This window comes from Bolinopsis microptera, chromosome 1 (assembly GCF_026151205.1).
Source record: "Bolinopsis microptera isolate Bmic1 chromosome 1, MBARI_Bmic_1.0, whole genome shotgun sequence".
Lineage (NCBI taxonomy): Eukaryota > Metazoa > Ctenophora > Tentaculata > Lobata > Bolinopsidae > Bolinopsis > Bolinopsis microptera.
In genome coordinates this window covers 12,265,915-12,287,387 of record NC_087072.1, presented here as the reverse complement: position 1 = coordinate 12,287,387, position 21,473 = coordinate 12,265,915, and the positions used below count along the sequence as shown (strand labels likewise).

The following is a 21,473-nucleotide window of genomic DNA, read 5'->3' as shown; positions in this document are numbered from 1 at the left end:
GTGTCGAACATATGTGCTATTATACTGCATTATTAACGCGGGTGATACTCGTAAAATATTTGTTCCACAGGACCGTCGACGAGTCCAACTCGGCGCGCGTCCTGGTAGGTTGTAAACTTACAAACTGCATTTCTGTCAAAAAACTTATGCAACTCATGCTTGATGCTATGTCATTTGTGCTTTTAACATGTGTATCAAAAGTTCGTGACACACATTACCTGGGGACAGGGGACCTCAGGCTATCATGTTCATAAACATAGAGATTCGGCGGAATGACAGGCTGAGCGCGGCCAAGTAAAACACACATTAGTCAGTGTAAACAAATTTTATTTAAATTTTTAAATATGAAGATGCAAATAATTTGTATCTACTGTCAACTGTGAAACACGGAGTTATTGTACTAGCTCAGCGTTCATTGCTATTCTTACGCCGCGCACTCGTCCTGTGTGTGAAAACATTGACTCGACGCTAGAAATCGAGCGCTATATGCATTATTCTTCGATTCTTCGCTGTTTTATTCGAATATTCTCATGATGCTGTAAATACTATTTAAAGTGCTTATATTGCTTTTGAACCCGTTCAATGTGCTTTAAAAACAAGTGTGTCAGTTGATATGTAGATTTGACTAGAATGGAATAAATATACAGGGTGGGTCAAACGTCAGTGGACATACTTTGGTCTTAATAGCTCCGCCGTGTTTTATATTTGAGAGCTGTTGCTTTTCAGATGGCATACTGTAATTACTGGTTCGAGGATTCCGTCGTCAAAATTTGAAAATCCGAATATTCTAGACCACGCCCATTCAATATTAAAACACCTATATTGTTTTCTCTGCCTAATTTTTTTAGAGACGGTACAGATTATTTTATGTTGCATATGATCTGAAAACACGAGGCAAAACCGATTAGAAATGACGAAGTTATCAAGCATTTTCTGTATCTCGTTAACAAAATTGACTGGGTGATTGTGTGACACCGTGACACAACACCTTAATTAGGCACCCTTAACAATTCCCATAATGTTTAACAGGGTGGTTAATATAACGGGGTCACCTAATCACGTGATTAGGTAAACCAATCACCTGATAACACGTAATGAATAAACTCGTTATGCTTCATATCTCGGTCATCTGACAAGCTACAGTTGTTTTATTAACTTTTGTTTTATTAACTTTTGTTTTATTAGTTCTAATTTTTCAGGACAAACGTAATTTGAATGGCCAAACACAATTCAATAAAATTTAGCTCGATCCAATCATCCAAACTATCAAATAAATGCTAAAAAAGAACCTTCATGTGAAAAAAATTAACTCATATTTTTCGATTTGACAAATTCCTCGAACCAGTGGTGGTAGTAAGTCATATCAGAAAGAATTATTTCAATTGGGCACTCAGTGACTGGGCTATTAAGGCTAACGTATGTCCACTGACTTTTGGCCCACCCTGTAGCTGTAGTATCAGTTATTACGAATGATCTCAATGAACAATTGCAACGTTTTGTATAAGCTTCATAAGAAGTAGGGCTGTAAATCTTAAAAGTAGTGTTATCAAATTTCAGTTTATTATAATTGTCTATACTATATTTTAAACTTGATGGCAATGGGGACAAAAACACTGAAAATCCACCAATTTCAGCTCGCCAATAGAGTTGGAACATCGCCATTTTTAGCAGGGTTGTAAAAAATAAATGTTATAATAATGTCGTAATTTCATCAGAGGTTACCTGCGCCCTTGCATAGCAACATCAAAACATTGCCATAGCTTATTAAGGGGGATTGCACTCATTGCGGTCTGTTTGGACTGCAAAGAGAGTTCATACTTTCATAAGAAAATGTCATGCGTGTTTTCAAATATAATAGGCGGGTGTGGTGCGGAGTTAACAAGGGTTAATTTCTAAAACGATTTAAATAAAAATGGAAAATGGCCTGATTGCCTCTATAAATAGAAAACATGAGCTTTATGACCTGTGGAAAAGGCAGTTAAGAAGAATGCCTCAACGCCTCTTCAACCAACCATGCAGACTGCTCTTACCCCTTTGTTTTTAATTGTACAAATAAAGTAACACGTCATGAAGAATTTAAGGGCACCCGGAAGTTATTAAACCACCTTATTAATTCTGCAAAAACGTAAGTATCATGGTGTTAAGATTACAGAATGCCGCTGGAGATAGTAGAAAACTTGGCAGATAATTAATGAACTACGTGGTAAGAAAAGACGTGAGATTAAACCTAACTTTGTGATAAATAATGAGCGTGTGATTAATCGTCGTGTAATTGCAAATGGAGTTCAATAAATACTTTGCCTCTATTGCAGCTAACTTGAACGAAGCATACTCTGGTGACTTCTTAAGAATAATTTCCTTGCCGTCAATTACTGATTACCTGCCCACATCAGTTACGTCCAGTATTTTTCTTTGTGATTGTGACTGTATTGAGATTAAAGAGATCATAAACCGAACTAAAAACGGGGAAATCTAGTGACTTACCTATTCATGTGATCAAGAAGTCGTGTCAAATTACTGCCACCGTACTTAGCTAGATACTTTAATAAATGCATGCAAGAAGGCCACTTTCCCGATGAATTAAAAACTGGGAGAATCAGCCCCTTTACAAAAAAGAAGATGAACAGCTTTTAGAAAAACTATAGACCAGTATCAACTCTACCTGTATCGGGAAAATTCTAGAAAAGTTAATATATAAGCGGCTCTATAGTTTCCTTACTTCCAAGGGTATAATACATGAAAACCAGTTCGGCTTTAGAAAAGGACACTCCACCAGCCATGCGCTGAACTACCCTGTAGAACTATAGAATCGTTAATTAGTAAAAAGCAACATGTCCTAGGGGTCTTTATCGATCTCTCAAAAGCCTTTGTCACTCTAGACCACTGTAAACTAACTACAAAATTAAACAACTACGGCATAAGAGGAAATGCTCTGAATCTTATCTCTAGTTATTTGTCTAATAGGAAACAATTTTGTAAACGTTTTGGATACCAAATCTGATGAATTACCGGTCGAATTCGGGTCCTCAGGGTAGTGTATTAGGACCTCTACTTTTCCTACTGTACATCAATGACATATGCAATATAACTAAAAAGGGTAAATTTGTCTTATTGCAGACGATACTAATATATTTGTCGCTGCCGATCGAGAAATAAAGCATATGAATTAGCTCATGAAGTACTACAGGCCGTAAAACAAGTATATGGGAGTTAACCTACTGCACAATTAATGTAAAAGAAGTGTTGTTACATGTATTTTCCTCCCTCTAAACGTAATAATAACGAAATTAGATGCCGATATAGATAGCACAAAAACTTGTCCATTAATAACCAAAATAATTAAACGTGTAAGTCAGACAAAAATTCTTGAGTAATCATGGATGATAAATTGAGGCTGGAACCACATATATCATCCCTCAACAAAAACAACTAAGAAGTGCTTGTGGACGTATCTACCGGTATTAAGAAATGCTTACCAGAATCACTGTATAAGCAATATATCATTCTCTCTTTGAATCACACCCTAGGTTATGCTATTTCTGTCTGGGGAGGTATTCCCAATAATCAGTTAAAACCGCTATTTATTACTCAAAAGAAGTGTATCAGGATTCTATTTGGAGACTATGAAGCTTATGTAGACAAGTTCAAGACATGTGCTAGAGCAAGACCAATTAATTCTCAACGTCTAGGTCTGAATTCTATGTTAAAGAGTCACTAAGCCTCTATTCACAAAACATGAATACTTGTTACAGAGAACCTGTACAGATACCGTTGTTTAATGGAACTTTTTAAGATCATTAAGTCACGAGTACCAATTTCGTTATACTACTTATTCAACATATCAAATAGGAAAGATAATCTGTTCATTACACCCTCTCCAACTAATCAATTTATTTATAAATCTGCATGGCTGTGGAATGAATTCCGTAAAGTTGGCCCGTTAAATTTCACCTCCACATGCAGATCTATCAAGAATTTACTTAAACAGTCACTTCTAAGAGCTCAAAACCGGTATGGAACTGAGTGGTGTGACAAAAATTTCACTGAATTCTGATTAAGAAGTGATATTTATTTGCCTGTTATTCCACTTAAGCACTTACTGACTGACAAGCTTATCTATGATTACCATGCTTGAATTTAGGTAAACAACATACAACTCATTTCCAAGTTACGCTGAGCGCAACCGCCGAATGACACAGCAATATGGAAACGCGCGCATAGCATTGCGCGCCGATGCTGTGCGCGCGCGTTGTCGGCCGAAACTTGGGAAGTTCCCGCTCTAATATTCAGACGACAGTGATGACTCATTAAGAGCACTAATTTCGACCACCTTTCCCGGTCGAACCATACCAAATCAAACTAATTGACCCACGTGTATAGCCAATGTCCTGGCGGTGCTGAGCCGATGTAAAACTCTTCTGTAAACTCTTTTGTCTCTTGTAACTTGTTTATATTTTATATTTTAGTTAAACTGTGTACTGTGTACAATAGTTATAGCGTATAGTGTGTAGTGTGTAGTGGATATTTTGTTGTAACGTGTCACTTTATATTTTGCTACCAACGTCAGCCTTGACTTACCATTTATTGTAATTGGTACAGCATATATCAAAATTAAAACACTGTTTTCGATCTGACGGGTGATGGGCTCTCTCTGATGGGACATAGTTCTAGGGGGTACACGGGGTACGAGTTAACGAATAGTGTTCGTGTCCTTCCACAATCCCCTCTCATTGTGTTTTTGACGGAAGAGGAGCCTAGTTCATGCGTCTGCATCGTTTAATCGAGTTAAAAATTTAGCCAATAACAAACTAAATTACATGTTATATTGATATCAGATGTAGAGTTTATAACATACAAATTCTAAATTTTTTGACGGCTGACGATGGTAAGTCGCTACGTTTAACTCGGGACTTTTATAGTCTTAAGTCTTGGAGCTCAAAATGTCTCGTGCTGTGGGCCGTATAAACGGCGCATACCACCGCCCCGCCTTACTGCTTACATTACTTCATGGTTGCAGGGCGGAGCCGGTGCCGTTTGTCTCGGCCTCGAGTGGCGAGTGCTTGCCCATCGAATACACGATTGAAACACTAATTATTTACTGGCATTCTACAGTTTCCAAAACGAAGTACGAAGGTTTATTTACTTTGAGCTTTGTTTTGGCGACTGCTTCATCGATGGGCGAGTAGGTATTTGTTGTTTAGCAGTGTTGAATATTGGAGCAATTATATAATGTATATCTCCATCATAATATAGGCTAGTGTAAACATATATGATCAATAATACAAACAAATAGTATTATATTATTGGTAACTCGCTAGATTATAAATGTTATTTAAACACATATGTTTACGTCAATTATTACTAAAATTAATATTCTTTTTGCTTTAATATAATTACATGTCACATAATTGATTAGTTGAATGAAACGTGTGCTACAAATGTCTACGCCTCACGCAGAACTGCGTACCGCTTAGTACTTCATGCTTGAGCGGTACTGCTGTTCACAGAGGCGCGCACTCAATTTAATCACAAATAACGAGCGCGCGGTTTTTTGGAATTTCTCCACTATTATTATTCGATCTATTAATTAGATCGCAGTGCTCACGGCCTGTACTGCGTGAACAACAGAAATATGTTTTAAATTTATTTTGCTTCTGAAATTTTGGCTCTAGTAATTAAGAAATGCGACATGTAATTGTAAGATAACAATTAAATAGATCCTGTGCGCGGCGCCTACAGCTGACCTACGAATTTCTGATCAATTGAAAATTTTGGCTGTGTGCGCGGCGTACTGTATATGTGTTTGAAATTGAAATTTGAATTTATTTATGAATATAACATTATGTATTGATTGTTTGTGGTAAATAAAAAATTTTTCTTTCCTAAAAAAAAAAAAAAAAAAAAAATTTTTCTTTCCTAATATGGGAGTGATGAGGTGCAATAGTCGTGGTACCAAGTGTACAGGCCTTATGATCATGGAATATGGTGCCTAATAATGGCTTAACTATCCACGAAAAAGAACTGATTATGCGATTATGTTATTGGATACGTGAGGGCACCACGAATAGAATTGCTCACCTAATGCGGGTTTTGACTCAGCGGGTAAATACTCCTACCCTTTTTAACTGCGGCAGTGAAATCCTGGCCTTCGGCCGGGTTAAACAACCGTAGTCATATAATAATCTCATAACACATATATTATAACATTTTGTATTTACTATGTATTATTATAAGATAATACTGCAACTAATACTAAGCAAGTAATTAATAAATTAGCTAAAATTAGTTAAGATCTTAACTGGAGGCAATTGTGAAAGATAAGTATTGAAATAACTTACCTGCAAATTATTCCGATGAGGTTAGATTTAACCTCATCATAGACTTAGTTTGGTTTAGAGGTTGGTCCCCATAATTGAGTTGGGTTACCCTTCAGAAATTGATGTACCTGAGATCACGCTCAAGAACCCCGGCCCACCACGCCCTGACAGACCATATAAAATAGTCACTTTTCTCTCGAATATTCTTTAATCTCACTGGCGTGATCTTCTAGATGTGACGCTAATCCACACTATCTCTTAGTAATTTGGATATGTTTTAATGTTAAAAGGTGTAATAAATGCTAGCATTTATATATTAGTTTTATTAAATTATTGTCATCAGATTTGCAATCGAATTATATAAATGTTACTTTTTCTTATTTTGAAAACCTTTTCATAACTCTTGAGCTACTCAAAGTTTTACTTCTCTACGAACACACATGGTTCAATCCTTTAACAGATTATAACTTGACTCAGGATGGCAGAAACAGATATTGGACAATGGTACAGCAATATTCCCTTCTTCACAAAATGGTGGTTTACTCTAACTCTTATTTGCACCCTGGGGGCTAACTTTGGAGCGTTACCTGTTGCTCACATGTTGCTGGACTGGAACTTAGTCGTCTACAAGTTTCAGGTGTGTAGTGTCTCTTTTAATCTAAATTATCAAGTTAAGAATGTGCAATCTTCAAGTTCGGAAGTGTATCGTCTAGAACGACAAATTCATAACACTTAAAAGCATGAATCGTTGTTAGGAATCTAATTTAAAATTTAATAAATTACTAATTTACTGATTTTTCGAAAATGCTCTTATTCTAAGCTTCTCCTTAAACTAGAATTTAACATATATTTATTAGTCGAGTCAATGATTTCAAAAGTTATATTTCCTGACATTTTTCAGTTTTGGAGGATGCTCGGATGTGTATTCTTCATGGGAAAACTTGGCTTCCCATTCCTGATCAATGTTTACTTTCTTTACAGCTACTCCCTCAGGCTTGAAACAGGTAATAATATGTGTTTCAACTGCAGCTGCTCAGAATAATTCCGTTTTCATATTCGTTACAGCCGTACATAATACGCATTGAATAACATATTCACAGGCTATTCTGTTGACAGGATTTACTCATTGCGGGAGTTTTCACGAACTTTTTAATTTTGACTTCATTCCAGAACCCGTCCCGGATTCCAATTGGAATTAATTTTCAATTGTAAATCCTTGTTGACCACTGAACCACTGTGCATAACGTGCCTGGTTGTCCGTTTAGCAATACTAGGTTGTGCGTTAAGCAATACTAGATATTTTGTTTGCATTTATCATGTCAATCCCATCGATCAGTATGTGTTTACTTACCACAGGGGCGTGGGGGGGGGGGGGGGGGGGTCAGTAGACATACTTCGCGTTGGACCTTATAAAATAGCCATGTTTTTATATTTGAGACCTTTAACTTTGAAAATAGCACTGTAGCAGCTCATTCGAGGATCATTTCCCAAAAATTTGAAAATTCGATTTTTAGAGGTCACATACAATCAAAATTGAATTGCTTATACTCGTGTTTGCCAACATGCTAGAAACTCCATTATTGCAATAGGTCATTTAATGTGGAATTTGATCTGAAAAGATGACTCGAAACAGATTTAAAATTACGTAGTTATCAAGCAGTTTGTCTACATTTATTGAATAATCCAGGTAGCGCAGTTGGTTAGAACGCCTGTCTTACAATCGTTAGGTTGCGAGTTCGAAACCCACTGACTGCCTGGTCGTGGGGTGAGCGTCGTCGACGTTCAGCTAAGGATCATGAGTGGTCTATGCAGCCCCCCGGTCTACTCAGCCGAATACTCGAGAAATCGGGTGTGAGGGTTAAATGAGGAGCTGCACATTGCAGCAAAGTCTCGGACGAAGAAAGTATGGTACACACTACGTTAACCGTCACTGGCCAAAAAGATCCTTCGGCTTCCTGTAATTGGCTGGTTGCACTTGTGTAACATTGTGGCTGTTGGAATACACCGAAGTAAAATAAGTGTCTAGATAAAAAAAAAATGTGATAGGGTGCTATGACACCTTAATCGGGCTGTCTGCACGATTCCTATAGTGCGGATCTAATCACGTGATCACGTAAGCTCTAGCTTAAAGCTAATCAACTGAACTCACGAAATGAATAAACATTAAACATTTTATGCTTGATATCTCGGTCATCTGAGTAGCTAGAGCTCCCATTTTTTCAGGAAAAGTTCATTTTAAAAGGTCAAACACAATGCATTACAACAATTTGACTCGATTCACTCATTCAAACCATCTAAAAACCGCGAAAATGATCGTTCATTCGGAAAAAATGAACACCTTTATTACCAGGCGAATATTGAAAGTTTATCTGAGCAACAGCAATTACTCTGCTCGTTAAACAAAACACAATATTCGACTGTTTTTTTTATTTCAGGTGTTTTCGACGGTAGACCAGCTGACTACTTCTTCCTTCTCATTTTCAACTGGCTGGTTCTTATTATCCTGGGTTTCATTATTCCCCTTAAGGTAAGGAAGATAAGAAGTAGCTGTTTTATAATATTGATATCGAGCTACTTACCTACTGTAGAAAGTTAATTAGTTCGCTGTAAATAATTGTCTTAAGTTATTGCTCGCTTATATTTAAAGTTAGCTGAATTGTTTCAGATTATTGGTATGCCTCTGGTGATATCCGTGTTATACGTGTGGTGTCAAGTAAACCGAGACACTGTTGTTCAGTTCTGGTTTGGGACCCAGTTTAAAGCTATGTACCTGCCCTGGGCATTGGCCGCTTTCAACGTTCTTCTTGGCGGAAAGTAAGTATTTCACGACACTGTATTTCTGCTTTTGTAGACTAAAGTGATCGATACAATCATTTGTTCCACTGAACAATATTTAAAGAAAGCGCACGGAAATTCATCCGAACTTTCTCAGAACGTCACTTCCGTGCCCATCTTACTATCTAAAAAGTATAAAGAAAATCGTATATTCAGACTTTGAGAAAATCGACTGCGTTCAGTAGAATTCGTTGATATTTTCGTGTGTTTGAAATGTTATTTCAAAATTGACACAGAAATTTACTAAACTTGCACATATTTTCAAACTTATATATATTTTACTATCTTGAAAGTTTGAAGAAAAGAGTATGTTCAGATTGTGAGAAAATCATTGTGTAGAACGCTTGATTTTCGGCCTCGCTATCTGGGACACGGAGAGAGTTGGACTTTCTGTTCCATTTGTACCGCGGAACAATATTTGACGAAAGTCGATTATCTTGAGATCCTACTGATAAATTTTCTTTAAACTTTCCAGATAGTTGTATGGCTATGAGACGGATATTCTGTGCGATTTTGGGCGAATTTCTATGTGCCAAACCTGAGATATGACTTCAAACACAAGAAAATATCTCAAAATGGCGGTTTCTAGCGGAACGCAGGCACATATTTCGAGATCCTACTGATAAATTTTCTTTAAACTTTCCAGATAGTTGTATGGCTATGAGACGGATATTCTGTGCGATTTTGGGCGAATTTCTATGTGCCAAACCTGAGATATGACTTCAAACACAAGAAAATATCTCAAAATGGCGGTTTCTAGCGGAACACAGGCACATATTTCGAGATCCTACTGATAAATTTTCTTTAAACTTTCCAGATAGTTGTATGGCTGTGAGACGGATATTATGTGCGACATTGCGCGAATTTCTATGTGCCAAACCTGAGATATGACTTCAAACACAAGAAAATATCTCAAAATGGCGGTTTCTAGCGGAACGCAGGCACATATTTCGAGATCCTACTGATAAATTTTCTTTAAACTTTCCAGATAGTTGTATGGCTGTGAGACGGATATTATGTGCGATTTTGGGCGAATTTCTATGTGCCAAACCTGAGATATGACTTCAAACAAAAGAAAATATCTCAAATTGGCGCGTTCTAGCGGAACGCAGGCACATATTTTGAGATCCTACTGATAAATTTTCTTTAAACTTTCCAGATAGTTGTATGGCTATATGACAGATAATCTGAGCAAGTTTGGGCGAATTTCTATGTGCCAAACCTGAGATATGACTTCAAACACAAGAAAATATCTCAAAATGGCGGTTTCTAGCGGAACGCAGGCACATATTTCGAGATCCTACTGATAAATTTTCTTTAAACTTTCCAGATAGTTGTATGGCTGTGAGACGGATATTATGTGCGACATTGGGCGAATTTCTATGTGCCAAACCTGAGATATGATTTCAAACACAAGAAAATATCTCAAAATGGCGGTTTCTAGCGGAACGCAGGCACATATTTCGAGATCCTACTGATAAATTTTCTTTAAACTTTCCAGATAGTTGTATGGCTGTGAGACAGATATTATGTGCGATTTTGGGCGAATTTCTATGTGCCAAACCTGAGATATGACTTCAAACACAAGAAAATATCTCAAATTGGCGCGTTCTAGCGGAACGCAGGCACATATTTCGAGATCCTACTGATAAATTTTCTTTAAACTTTCCAGATAGTTGTATGGCTGTGAGACGGATATTATGTGCGATTTTGGGCGAATTTCTATGTGCCAAACCTGAGATATGACTTCAAACACAAGAAAATATCTCAAAATGGCGGTTTCTAGCGGAACGCAGGCACATATTTCGAGATCCTACTGATAAATTTTCTTTAAACTTTCCAGATAGTTGTATGGCTGTGAGACGGATATTATGTGCGACATTGGGCGAATTTCTATGTGCCAAACCTGAGATATGATTTCAAACACAAGAAAATATCTCAAAATGGCGGTTTCTAGCGGAACGCAGGCACATATTTCGAGATCCTACTGATAAATTTTCTTTAAACTTTCCAGATAGTTGTATGGCTGTGAGACAGATATTATGTGCGATTTTGGGCGAATTTCTATGTGCCAAACCTGAGATATGACTTCAAACACAAGAAAATATCTCAAATTGGCGCGTTCTAGCGGAACGCAGGCACATATTTCGAGATCCTACTGATAAATTTTCTTTAAACTTTCCAGATAGTTGTATGGCTGTGAGACGGATATTATGTGCGATTTTGGGCGAATTTCTATGTGCCAAACCTGAGATATGACTTCAAACACAAGAAAATATCTCAAATTGGCACGTTCTAGCGGAACACAGGCACATATTTCGAGATCCTACTGATAAATTTTCTTCAAATTTTCCAGATAGTTGTATGGCTATGAGACAGATAATCTGAGCAAGTTTGGGCGAATTTCTATGTGCCAAAATTGAGATATGACTTTAAACTCATGAAAACATCTCAAATTGGAGGTTTCGGAACAATATTTGACGAAAGTCGATTATTTTGAGATCCTACTGATAAATTTTCTTCAAACTTTCCAGATAGTTGTATGGCTATATGACAAATAATCTGAGCAAGTTTGGGCGAATTTCTATGTGCCAAACTTGAGATATGACTTCAAACACAAGAAAATATCTCAAAATGGCGGTTTCTAGCGGAACGCAGGCACATATTTCGAGATCCTACTGATAAATTTTCTTTAAACTTTCCAGATAGTTGTATGGCCATGAGACGGATATTCTGTGCGATTTTGGGCGAATTTCTATGTGCCAAACCTGAGATATGACTTCAAACACAAGAAAATATCTCAAAATGGCGGTTTCTAGCGGAACGCAGGCACATATTTCGAGATCCTACTGATAAATTTTCTTTAAACTTTCCAGATAGTTGTATGGCTATGAGACGGTTATTCTGTGCGATTTTGGGCGAATTTCTATGTGCCAAACCTGAGATATGACTTCAAACACAAGAAAATATCTCAAAATGGCGGTTTCTAGCGGAACTAATATTTGGGGCATAAGAATTCACCCAAACTCGCACAGATTGTTCCTATTATAGCCATGTAACTATCTGGAAAGTTTTAAGAAAATCTATCGGTCAGATCTTGAAATATATGCCTGCATCCTGCAGAAACCGCCAATTTGAGATATTTTCTTTGTTTGAAATCATATCTCCAGTTTGGCACATAAAAATTCGCCCAAACTTGCTCAGATTATCCGTCTTATAGCCATGTAACTATCTGAAAAGTTTAAAGAAAATTTATCAGTAGGATCTCGAAATATGTGCCTGCGTTCTGCTAGAACGCGCCAATTTGAGATATTTTCTTGTGTTTGAAGTCATATCTCAAGTTTGGCACATAGAAATTCGCCCAAACTTGCTCAGATTATCCGTCTCATAGCCATACAACTATCTGGAAAGTTTAAAGAAAATTTATCAGTATGATCTCGAAATATGTGCCTGTGTTCCGCTAGACTGCGCCAATTTGAGATATTTTCTTGTGTTTGAAGTCATATCTCAAGTTTGGCACATAGAAATTCGCCCAAACTTGCTCAGATTATCCGTCTTATAGCCATGTAACTATCTGGAAAGTTTAAAGAAAATTTATCAGTAGGATCTCGAAATATGTGTCTGTGTTCCGCTAGAACCCGCCAATTTGGAGATATTCTCTTGTGTTTGAAGTCATATCTCAAGTTTACCACATAGAAACTCACCCAAAATCGCACAGATTATCCGTCTGATAGCCATACAACTATCTGGAAAGTTTAAAGAAAATTTATCATTCAGATCTCTAAATATATACCTGTGTTCCGCTATAACCCGCCAATTTGGAGATATTTTCTTGTGTTTGAAGTCATATCTCCATTTTGGCATATAGAAATTCTCCCAAACTCTTACACATTATCCGTCATATAGCCATCTTACTATCTGGAAAGTTTAAAGAAAATCTATCAGTCAGATCTTGAGAAAATCAAAATTATATTCTAAGATATTCACTAAAACACTCGATTTTCGATCTTTTTATTTGGAACAGATTTGTCGAAAGTCCTTCTGCACGGAGAAAAAGTTATAACGTATCTGTAACGCGCGGCGACGTTTTCGTATAAAATTCTATTGGGAAGTGCGCGTCTTTTCTGTACTGCGCGCGCCGCGCGTATTATTAAGTCAACGTGTCCCACTTTGACTGAATCAACGAGTTGGCTGAATTGTGAATGAAGGGGTCGTTCACATATTACATAATATAACGTAATCATTTTTTGGAACATTTTTACCCCCACCCTCCGTAATCAGTTTTACACATAGTTATTGTGTCAAAATTATACTGGCGTAATCATTCGGAACCCCCCCTCAGCTGATAACGTAATATGTGAACAACCCTTAAGTAGAGTTGATATTCTATAATCTATATGAACGGCACGTCAGCAGCTTCAGAAAGGCAGAAATTGAGCGACCCATATCTACTGTAATATAAAGTATGTGCTAAACACAGCGTTAGATTAGAAATACAGTTTCCTCGAAAACTGGGACAATTTTGTTGCTCCATCTAGTCATTGTAAAGATGTAAAAATGGATTGCCTGGGATTTATCGGACTGCTTCTTGTGCATCGTGTATAAATTCTTTTTCAAAATTCCACTTTGTCATCGTGAAAGACAGATAATTTGAAAGTTTTCTGGCTCAAGAAAATTTGCATCTCATTTGTTGCAGCAAGTTTAACCCCGCTCCTTTTCAGTGGAATAATGGAGCTCATTGGAATATTTGTGGGCCACATGTTCTTCTTCCTGAAGTACAAGTACCCTATCGATTATGGTGGTGTATCTTTCCTCAACACTCCTCAGATCATGTGAGTCGTCAGCTAAATTTTGAATCATTAATTACATTATATATTAGATAGTTAACTTTAGCCCAAATTAATTATGTTTGAGGCAATTTTAGTGAAGTTTTCAATGTTGCACAATCTGCGTCACCCATCATTAATGTATCTTTCAGGTACAAGTATTTCCCGAATAGATCAGGAGGTGTCAGTGGATTTGGACAGGCTCCTGCTTCCAGGAGACCCGAGGCCAGGGCTGAGGGCCGACACGACTGGGGTGCTGGAAACAATCTCGGGGGAGACTAAACTTCAGGAATTGAGATCGGAGAATTTATACTGACCAGGTTTCATGTGTCCGAGCTGGGACAGTCGATATTGCTTCAGTAATTTGAGTTGAAAGGAGAAGAGATATGACTGTTTTGTCGAATTTTTAGACTTTTTGAGTTGAGAACAGAATTGAACTTCAGCCGTTATTGGCATATGTTACATTAGATTGATATGAATCTTATTTGAGAAAAACAAGTTGAAAACCCAACATATTATATACTTTTTGATTGAGCAACACACCGATAAAGAGAAAAATGAGCATTAAAACACGTTTAATTCGCGAATTAGTAAGATAACAAATCTGCAAATAATTTAGTACTTTCTCAGCATTTCCTCTCCATCTTCAATAATCTGTTCGAGTGATTTGGTTTGCTGGCAGTAATAGCCTTTCATAGTCCAATTATATATCATCTTAGCTTGCCACGATGGAGCAACCCGGTGAAATATTCTGGCGCCCTTGTCGTCACAAAACCTGAATATTGACTATTTGAATCATCAATAATGGATTTATGCGGAATATATGTATATATGTATTATAATATTATATATGTATTATAAGATGTGAACACAAGGCTTGAATATGAAACTCCTTAAACTCCTACTAAGTACCATCAAAACAAACCTGTCGTATTGCTTGCTGTAAGTTTTGGGAATATCCCTGGCCTTCAGTCCAATTCTGTCTGCCAAGGCACCCACGTAAGCATCTTCTATTCTAAATGCTACCATGATGTGCTTTGCGTTAAGGTCTATGATCTGCTTAGCTGCCCTGCAATGCATAGATCACGTTTAAATCTGGTTAATAAACGGGTTATGTAAGTTATGTAAGATGTATGTGATGTATTAATTAAGAACTGTAATCCTCCCTCCCTGAGATAACGCTGCTGCTATAAAACTTGATACATGCTTCGCGCGCGAAAAGTGGCATGCAACGTATGTCAATATAAAACCTACAAATGACTGAGAATGTAAGCCCCTCCTACATGGTAGGGAGGTAAAATGTCTGGTTCAAACTCCCACTTCTGTATTCCCCACTGTCCCTCCCTCTGCACCTCGCGGGAGCCATGTCGGATCATTCCTGAAAATAGTAGACAGTTACCTGCTGTTGAGAATGTAAGCTCCCCCCACTGCAAAGGGTGGCAGGGTGTCCGGCTCGTATTCCCATTTCTCAACCCCCCACTGCCCTTCTCGCATTGTGTGCCTGGGACCCCGCAGCAACATCCCTGAAACACCGGCAGTTTAGCGGGGTCGGAAGTCCATTTTTAAAGGTGATCCCTGTCATGTCTAAGGTTGAAAACCCGTTAGAATGATAAAATACTAAAAATAAGATTTCACCCACAGCTCAGTTATAAGACATAACATTACCTCCATAGTAACCAATGTTCATGTCATTATATTTAGGTTTGATGTATTTATAGAGGAAGTCGAACAGAAGGGCAGGGTTGATGAAGGAGTCATCGTCTACTTTAAACATGTAATCAAAGGTATACCGCTCTACTGCATACCTGAAAATATGTGGCAATAGACGAAAATATTGATGATCACATCAACCTTTCCAGGAACAAAACTTATACCTCTATCCCGATAAAATATTATACCAGTACCTGCATGTTACCTTAGTAACCAGTATATCACCCCAGTAACCACTATGTCACCCTAGTAACCTGCATGTTACCTAAGTAACCAGTATTTTACCTAAGTAACCAGTATGTCACCCTAGTAACCAGTATGTTACCTAAGTAACCAGCATGTTACTTAAGTAACCTGCATGTTACCTAAGTAACCAGTATGTCACCTAAGTAACCAGGATGTCACCCTAGTAACCAGTATGTCACCCTAGTAACCACTATGTTACCTTAGTAACCAGTATTTTACCTAAGTAACCAGTATGCCACCCTAGTAACCAGTATGTTACCTAAGTAACCAGCATGTTACCTAAGTGACCTGCATGTTACCTAAGTAACCAGTATGTCACCCTAGTAACCTGCATGTTACCTAAGTAACCAGTATGTTACCTAAGTAGCCAGTATGTCACCCTAGTAACCAGTTGCAGTATGTTGCCTAAGTAACCAGTATGTTGCCTAAGTAACCTGCATGTTACCTAAGTAACCAGTATGTCACCCTCGTAACCTGCATGTTACCGAAGTAACCAGTATTTTACCTAAGTAACCAGTATGTCACCCTAGTAACCAGTATGTTACCTAAGTAACCAGCATGTTACCTAAGTAACCTGCATGTTACCTAAGTAACCAGTGTGTTACCTAAGTAACCAGATGGTCTTGTAGACAAGGTTCTCGTATGTGTCCTCAAAGTCTCCGATCAGCAGATCACCTGTCTCCACCGCTTCCTGTCTCATCTCTTCCAAAAGAGTTCGGTTTGTGGAGTAACCGCACACGAACGCGTAATGGAAGTTGAAGTCGTCTTTGTAACTGTAGGTCCAGGGAAAGTTAAGGTAACTTTCTAAACGGAGCTGATCTCTAAACTCTCTGTTGTTGGGAGCTGAGGGGAGGGTCAGATAACAGTAGAAAATACTTGTAATAATAGGGTCTAATTTTTTAGGGTTTTAAAAAGTAGGACAACTAATAGGGTGCGATTAGATAGTAGTAACCTGTTATTATGAGAATAAGTATTTCAGTGTCGATCACTTTTTTAATGGAGTTAATTTCTTTTAAATGTCCCATTACTTGCTCCCGGCCCTGCCCCAATTCCTCCTCCAGCGCCTTCAACTCACTGCACAATCTCTCTCCATCCTGTTTTTAGCTTTCATTAACTTGTTTTACTTTAATTAAGGGAGTTTACTGAATTAGACTTGTAATTTGGTGTTTTTATTTGAAAATATCATAGAATTGTGTGATAATTTCGATTACTATGAATACATGAAATGTATCAGAGAATTAATAACAGACAAGTCTAACCTGTTTAACATATAAAATGGTGAAAATGAAAGCTGGTACTAGAAAGGCCAGTGGGACGAGGTATTGTCGCATTCTCCTACTAGACCACACGACTGCTGTGTTATTCTTAGTTTACCCCACTAGTAGTAGTAGCAACAGTGTGAACCTCTCTAATCCCACGAAACTGACTGCAAATTATATGTACTCCTCCTCTACATATCCATCCTCCTTTGCTGTTCCTTAAAATTGTGAAATTACAACTAATCAATAGCAACTCAGATCGTAGCAAAACAGCTTTAATCAAAGCAGAAAGTTGAAAGCATATAGGCTTCCGGTGGGTATTAAGTTTACCCAGCATGAAAGGTTACACTTCACAATAATGTGTACCCAGCTCTAAAAATCTATAAAATATCGGATTACTGTGCAATCACACGGGACAAATGAAAGTGAAAATATCAGTTGCTGGGTAAAGAGAAGGTGTACAATGTGTACATTTTGTACACTGTACTAGTGTGTCCGCCACTAAGTGGTGTTAAAGCGGGGAGGCATTGTGAACACTTGCCCAGTATAATAACAGTTAACAAGAACAGCTTTAATATTGGGTTACCGTGCAACAATAGCGTAAACAATGGGCCAGTAGAAAAGAAACGTGGCAAAAGGTGGCAGAGTTGATCGTCTGAATTGTTCCGAGTGCTACAACTGGGGTTATAGGAAGTAGAAAAGCGCTGCAGTCTCTGCAAACAATGTGACGTGGCCAGGCTATTTAAACATTTCAACAATGAATAAAAAAGGCAGTGGTATGTGTATTGTGTAACTGCATTAGAATAACACGACCGGGTCCCGTTATAATGTAAGATGATCTAAGGTCACCCATTTTTAAAGCTCTCAATGTAGTTTGTATATCTCGTTATCAATGATTAAGGTCATTAGGGATATTATTTAATTAGGTTTATTGTGTACTTTAATTGGACTAATTCTGTCCGTAATTAGTCTATGAAGTATCAGAGCATCGTTCTAACCTTAAAGTTAAATTACACATAACTCACTAGCTGAACTGGCTCGTATACGTCGGATACACAGGTTCTAACCTGTGAATCTGGCCTCCAGCTCGCAATTTTTTGAGATTCAAGAAAATCGACGATATTCATGAAAATATGTGAAGGACGGATAGGCTGTAAGAGGTTCTGCTCGACAAAATAGCGTTGCAAATAATTTCATATGAGAAACTCAAACGTGTTCAGGCACTGGCACTCAGAATGATGTCTGGTGCCTTACTGGGCCGCGCTCAGCCTGTCATTCCGCCGAATCTCTATTCGGCGGAATAGAACATGATAGCCTGAGGTCCCCAGGTAATCTGGTGCCATGCCAAGCAAACCCCTTTATCGCATTGAATCACCTCACTGACACTTCAGACATCATACTTTTCCTGAGAGGCGAAGCAGCGAAGGGTGCAACCAGGCTGCAAGCTTATGGCAGCCTCACCCTTGAAACTATCGCCTACAGAAAAGGAACTATCAAAAATCATACCACTATCAATAAATAATTCATCCGGCAGATCTCAATATACCACCTAGAGCAACAAGAGACCTAACAACACCAACCATGGTCCATGATGCTGGGACGGCTTTTCACCGTCACAACTCCTGGAGCTGATAATACTGGATAATATATAAATTCACTTCAAAACACCATCGACAAAATTACCAGTGAAACGATCACCTGCTACACAGACGGGTCACTCACAGTGGCGTAACGAAAGGCCCTGCTGACCCCGCTGTGCAGGGGGGCGCCGTCTTAGGGGGGCGCCAAATCGTCGTTTGAATGTGGGACAATTTCGAAAACTTAACTAAAGTACTAGCAAAACTGCGCGTTTTGCTCTAGATACACACTTTTTTAGAGATTTTACCGGCGTATTATTTAAAATCACCTAATTTGTTCAATTTTAGGGTGGGGCACCAAAAGGGGAGGGGGCGCCAACAAGGGGGCGCTTTTTTCGGCAGGGGGGCGCCAACAGGCAACGTTACGCCACTGGTCACTCACAGACTCAGGAAGCGGGGCTGGCTATATTATCACAACTGACAACAATAACATCACCCTAGAAGAAAGATCATTCAATCTCCCTGATTATTGCACAGTTTATCAAACAGAGCTCACCGCCATAATCGAAGCTTGCAAATATCTCTCTACCTATACCAACACACATATCATCATATGGTCTGACAGTCTCTCATCAATAGATGTGGATACTGGCGGGGAGGTGATACTTGTTTGTTTACTTTAATAGTAAGTACATGTTCGGCAGGTTGAAGAGACGCTTGTAACGCCTTCTATTCTTGTTACCCCCCTTTGAAGGCCCCGAATTATTTTCTGAACGAAAGCTCAGAAATAACCGAGAAATCGATTTTCTTATTAAATCATTATGATGACTGTTTCTGACCTAAAACCTAATACGAGCAACAAGCAACATATATTTTGATCCTTCGGTTCTACAGCTCATGACCTAGGGCCTAGGGAGTTAAGCTGAAACCGAAAGGTCGAGGCAATCATCACCTTAACTGATCGAACAGGTACTAACACAATTTTCAGATAGAAATGTTCGTTGCAATATGAATATGTCTATTGCAGCTTTGCAACTTGAGTGAAGAGCAGAGTACGAAAAACACAGCAGGTAAGCAACTCATTTTGGTGACTGTTCTTCACCTAACGTTGCACGAGAAATCGATTTAAGTTGGTTTTGCAGCCCAATATAAACGCTTCCTTATTCCTCAAAATTCTTGTGTTACTCAAACAAAGAATATTTTGATTCACTTTCAGCAACGATTCTCAAGCTATCTCTCCGCTTTCAACGCGGAGTAGAACTACAAAAGACTGTTACTGGTTACGACTCTCTTAATGCACTCGGATCCACCAACACGCTAGAGATACGATGGATTGCAGCACATATCGGATTGTGGGGGAACGAAAAAGCAGATGAGCTGGCCAAGCTTGGTACAATCAGTGAATCCACTTTGAAGTGTCCAATTCCACAATCTTACATTAAACGTCAAATCGACAACAAAGTCAACAGACTAAATCACTATCAGTGATCAGGAAATTTGGTTAACTGATGGTCCCAGACACACCAAACTGACACTCGGCCACAAGCACGCCAACATCATCAAAAACCTCAACACTACACTCAGCAACAACAGACAAAATTACAGAACTGCAGTTCACCTCATCACGGGTCACTGCGGCTTAAACAAACACCTTCACAGTTCACACCATTTACAAATCAAGCACCAGTGCTTGTCCTACTCCTATGTGCGGCGACGAAAAGGAAACTGTCTCACACTTCCTTGGACAGTGACCAGTGTCCGGCTATGCATATAACGCACTTGCTGAACTAGCGCTGATACGTCGGATTTGAACTTGTAAATCTGGCCTCCAGCTCCCCATTTTTGAGATCCGGCAAGGAAAGACGAAGCAAGGAATATCACCCGTCATGGACGACCCTGAAGTCCCCTATATGCCAAATGATTATGACTCTGGAAGTCTGTAATTATCTAATAAGATTCCATTGCTGCACTATAAATGCTTTTCATACAAAGTTACAACAAAGTTTTCATGTTAGGGGTCGTTCACATATTACGTAATCAGCTGAGGGGGGGGGGGGGGGGGGGGGGGGTTCCGAATGATTACGCTAGCGTAATTTTGACACAATAGCTATGTGTAAAACTGATTACGTAGGAGGGGGGGGGGGGGGGGGGGGGTAAAGATGTTCCAAAAAATGATCATGTAATATGTGAACGACCCCTTATTTCTTAAATGTATCCTGGGTTTTAAATATTTCTATCGCGTTGCCGTTACATAATAGTAATACTCAACAAATGTAATAGATTTGTAGTGTTGTAATTAGTTTAAAGTATTTTACCAGTACTACTAGTAGTAGCTAGCTATGATATGTAATGCTTCACTTGACGGATGTTACTCGTCTAAATTTCTTCGAAGTACTAGTAGCGCGCGCCGCTTTCTCATTTCTTCTCGAAATGTTGGCCCGAGGCAAGTGCTACGTTACTGGGCCGCACTCAGCCTGTCATTCCGCCTAATCTCTATTCTGTTTATGAACATGATAGCCTGAGGTCCCCAGGTAAGTGCTACGAAGATTTCGCATAATACCTTCTTCTAGAGCATTGGGCTCTTTCTAAATCGCTCGCCCAAACCGTAATAACAATTTCAACTTTTGCGCGTCTCCTAAATGCGCGTTAGTTATCTGTGATAATTTAGCACCGGCGAACCACATGTTCTGCCTACTAGCAAAG

At 38.6% G+C, this 21,473-nt stretch overlaps 2 protein-coding genes across 3 annotated transcripts; one reads left to right on the top strand and one right to left on the bottom strand.

Moving 5' to 3' along the window:
• Positions 1–6,786: 6,786 nt before the first annotated feature.
• On the top strand, positions 6,787–14,496 carry LOC134814898 (derlin-1-like). Its single transcript, XM_063823237.1, has 6 exons — positions 6,787–6,954; positions 7,219–7,321; positions 8,753–8,844; positions 8,983–9,131; positions 13,874–13,984; positions 14,131–14,496. The coding sequence occupies exons 1-6, from the start codon at positions 6,796–6,798 to the stop codon at positions 14,258–14,260; spliced, it is 744 nt and encodes a 247-aa protein (XP_063679307.1). The 5' UTR covers positions 6,787–6,795; the 3' UTR covers positions 14,261–14,496.
• LOC134814890 (uncharacterized) lies at positions 14,396–17,869 on the bottom strand. 2 transcript variants are annotated; one of them, XM_063823214.1, is made up of 7 exons: positions 17,194–17,869; positions 16,887–17,028; positions 16,540–16,777; positions 15,644–15,783; positions 15,233–15,356; positions 14,904–15,047; positions 14,396–14,753 (listed from the first exon to the last, which is right to left on the bottom strand). In XM_063823214.1, the coding sequence occupies exons 1-7, from the start codon at positions 17,263–17,265 to the stop codon at positions 14,594–14,596; spliced, it is 1,020 nt and encodes a 339-aa protein (XP_063679284.1). In that variant the 5' UTR covers positions 17,266–17,869; the 3' UTR covers positions 14,396–14,593. The 2 variants fall into 2 exon arrangements, with proteins under 2 accessions (XP_063679284.1, XP_063679293.1); XM_063823223.1 differs by lacking the exon at positions 15,233–15,356 and adding an exon at positions 15,378–15,501 and having other exon boundaries at positions 14,480–14,753.
• Positions 17,870–21,473: the final 3,604 nt, after the last annotated feature.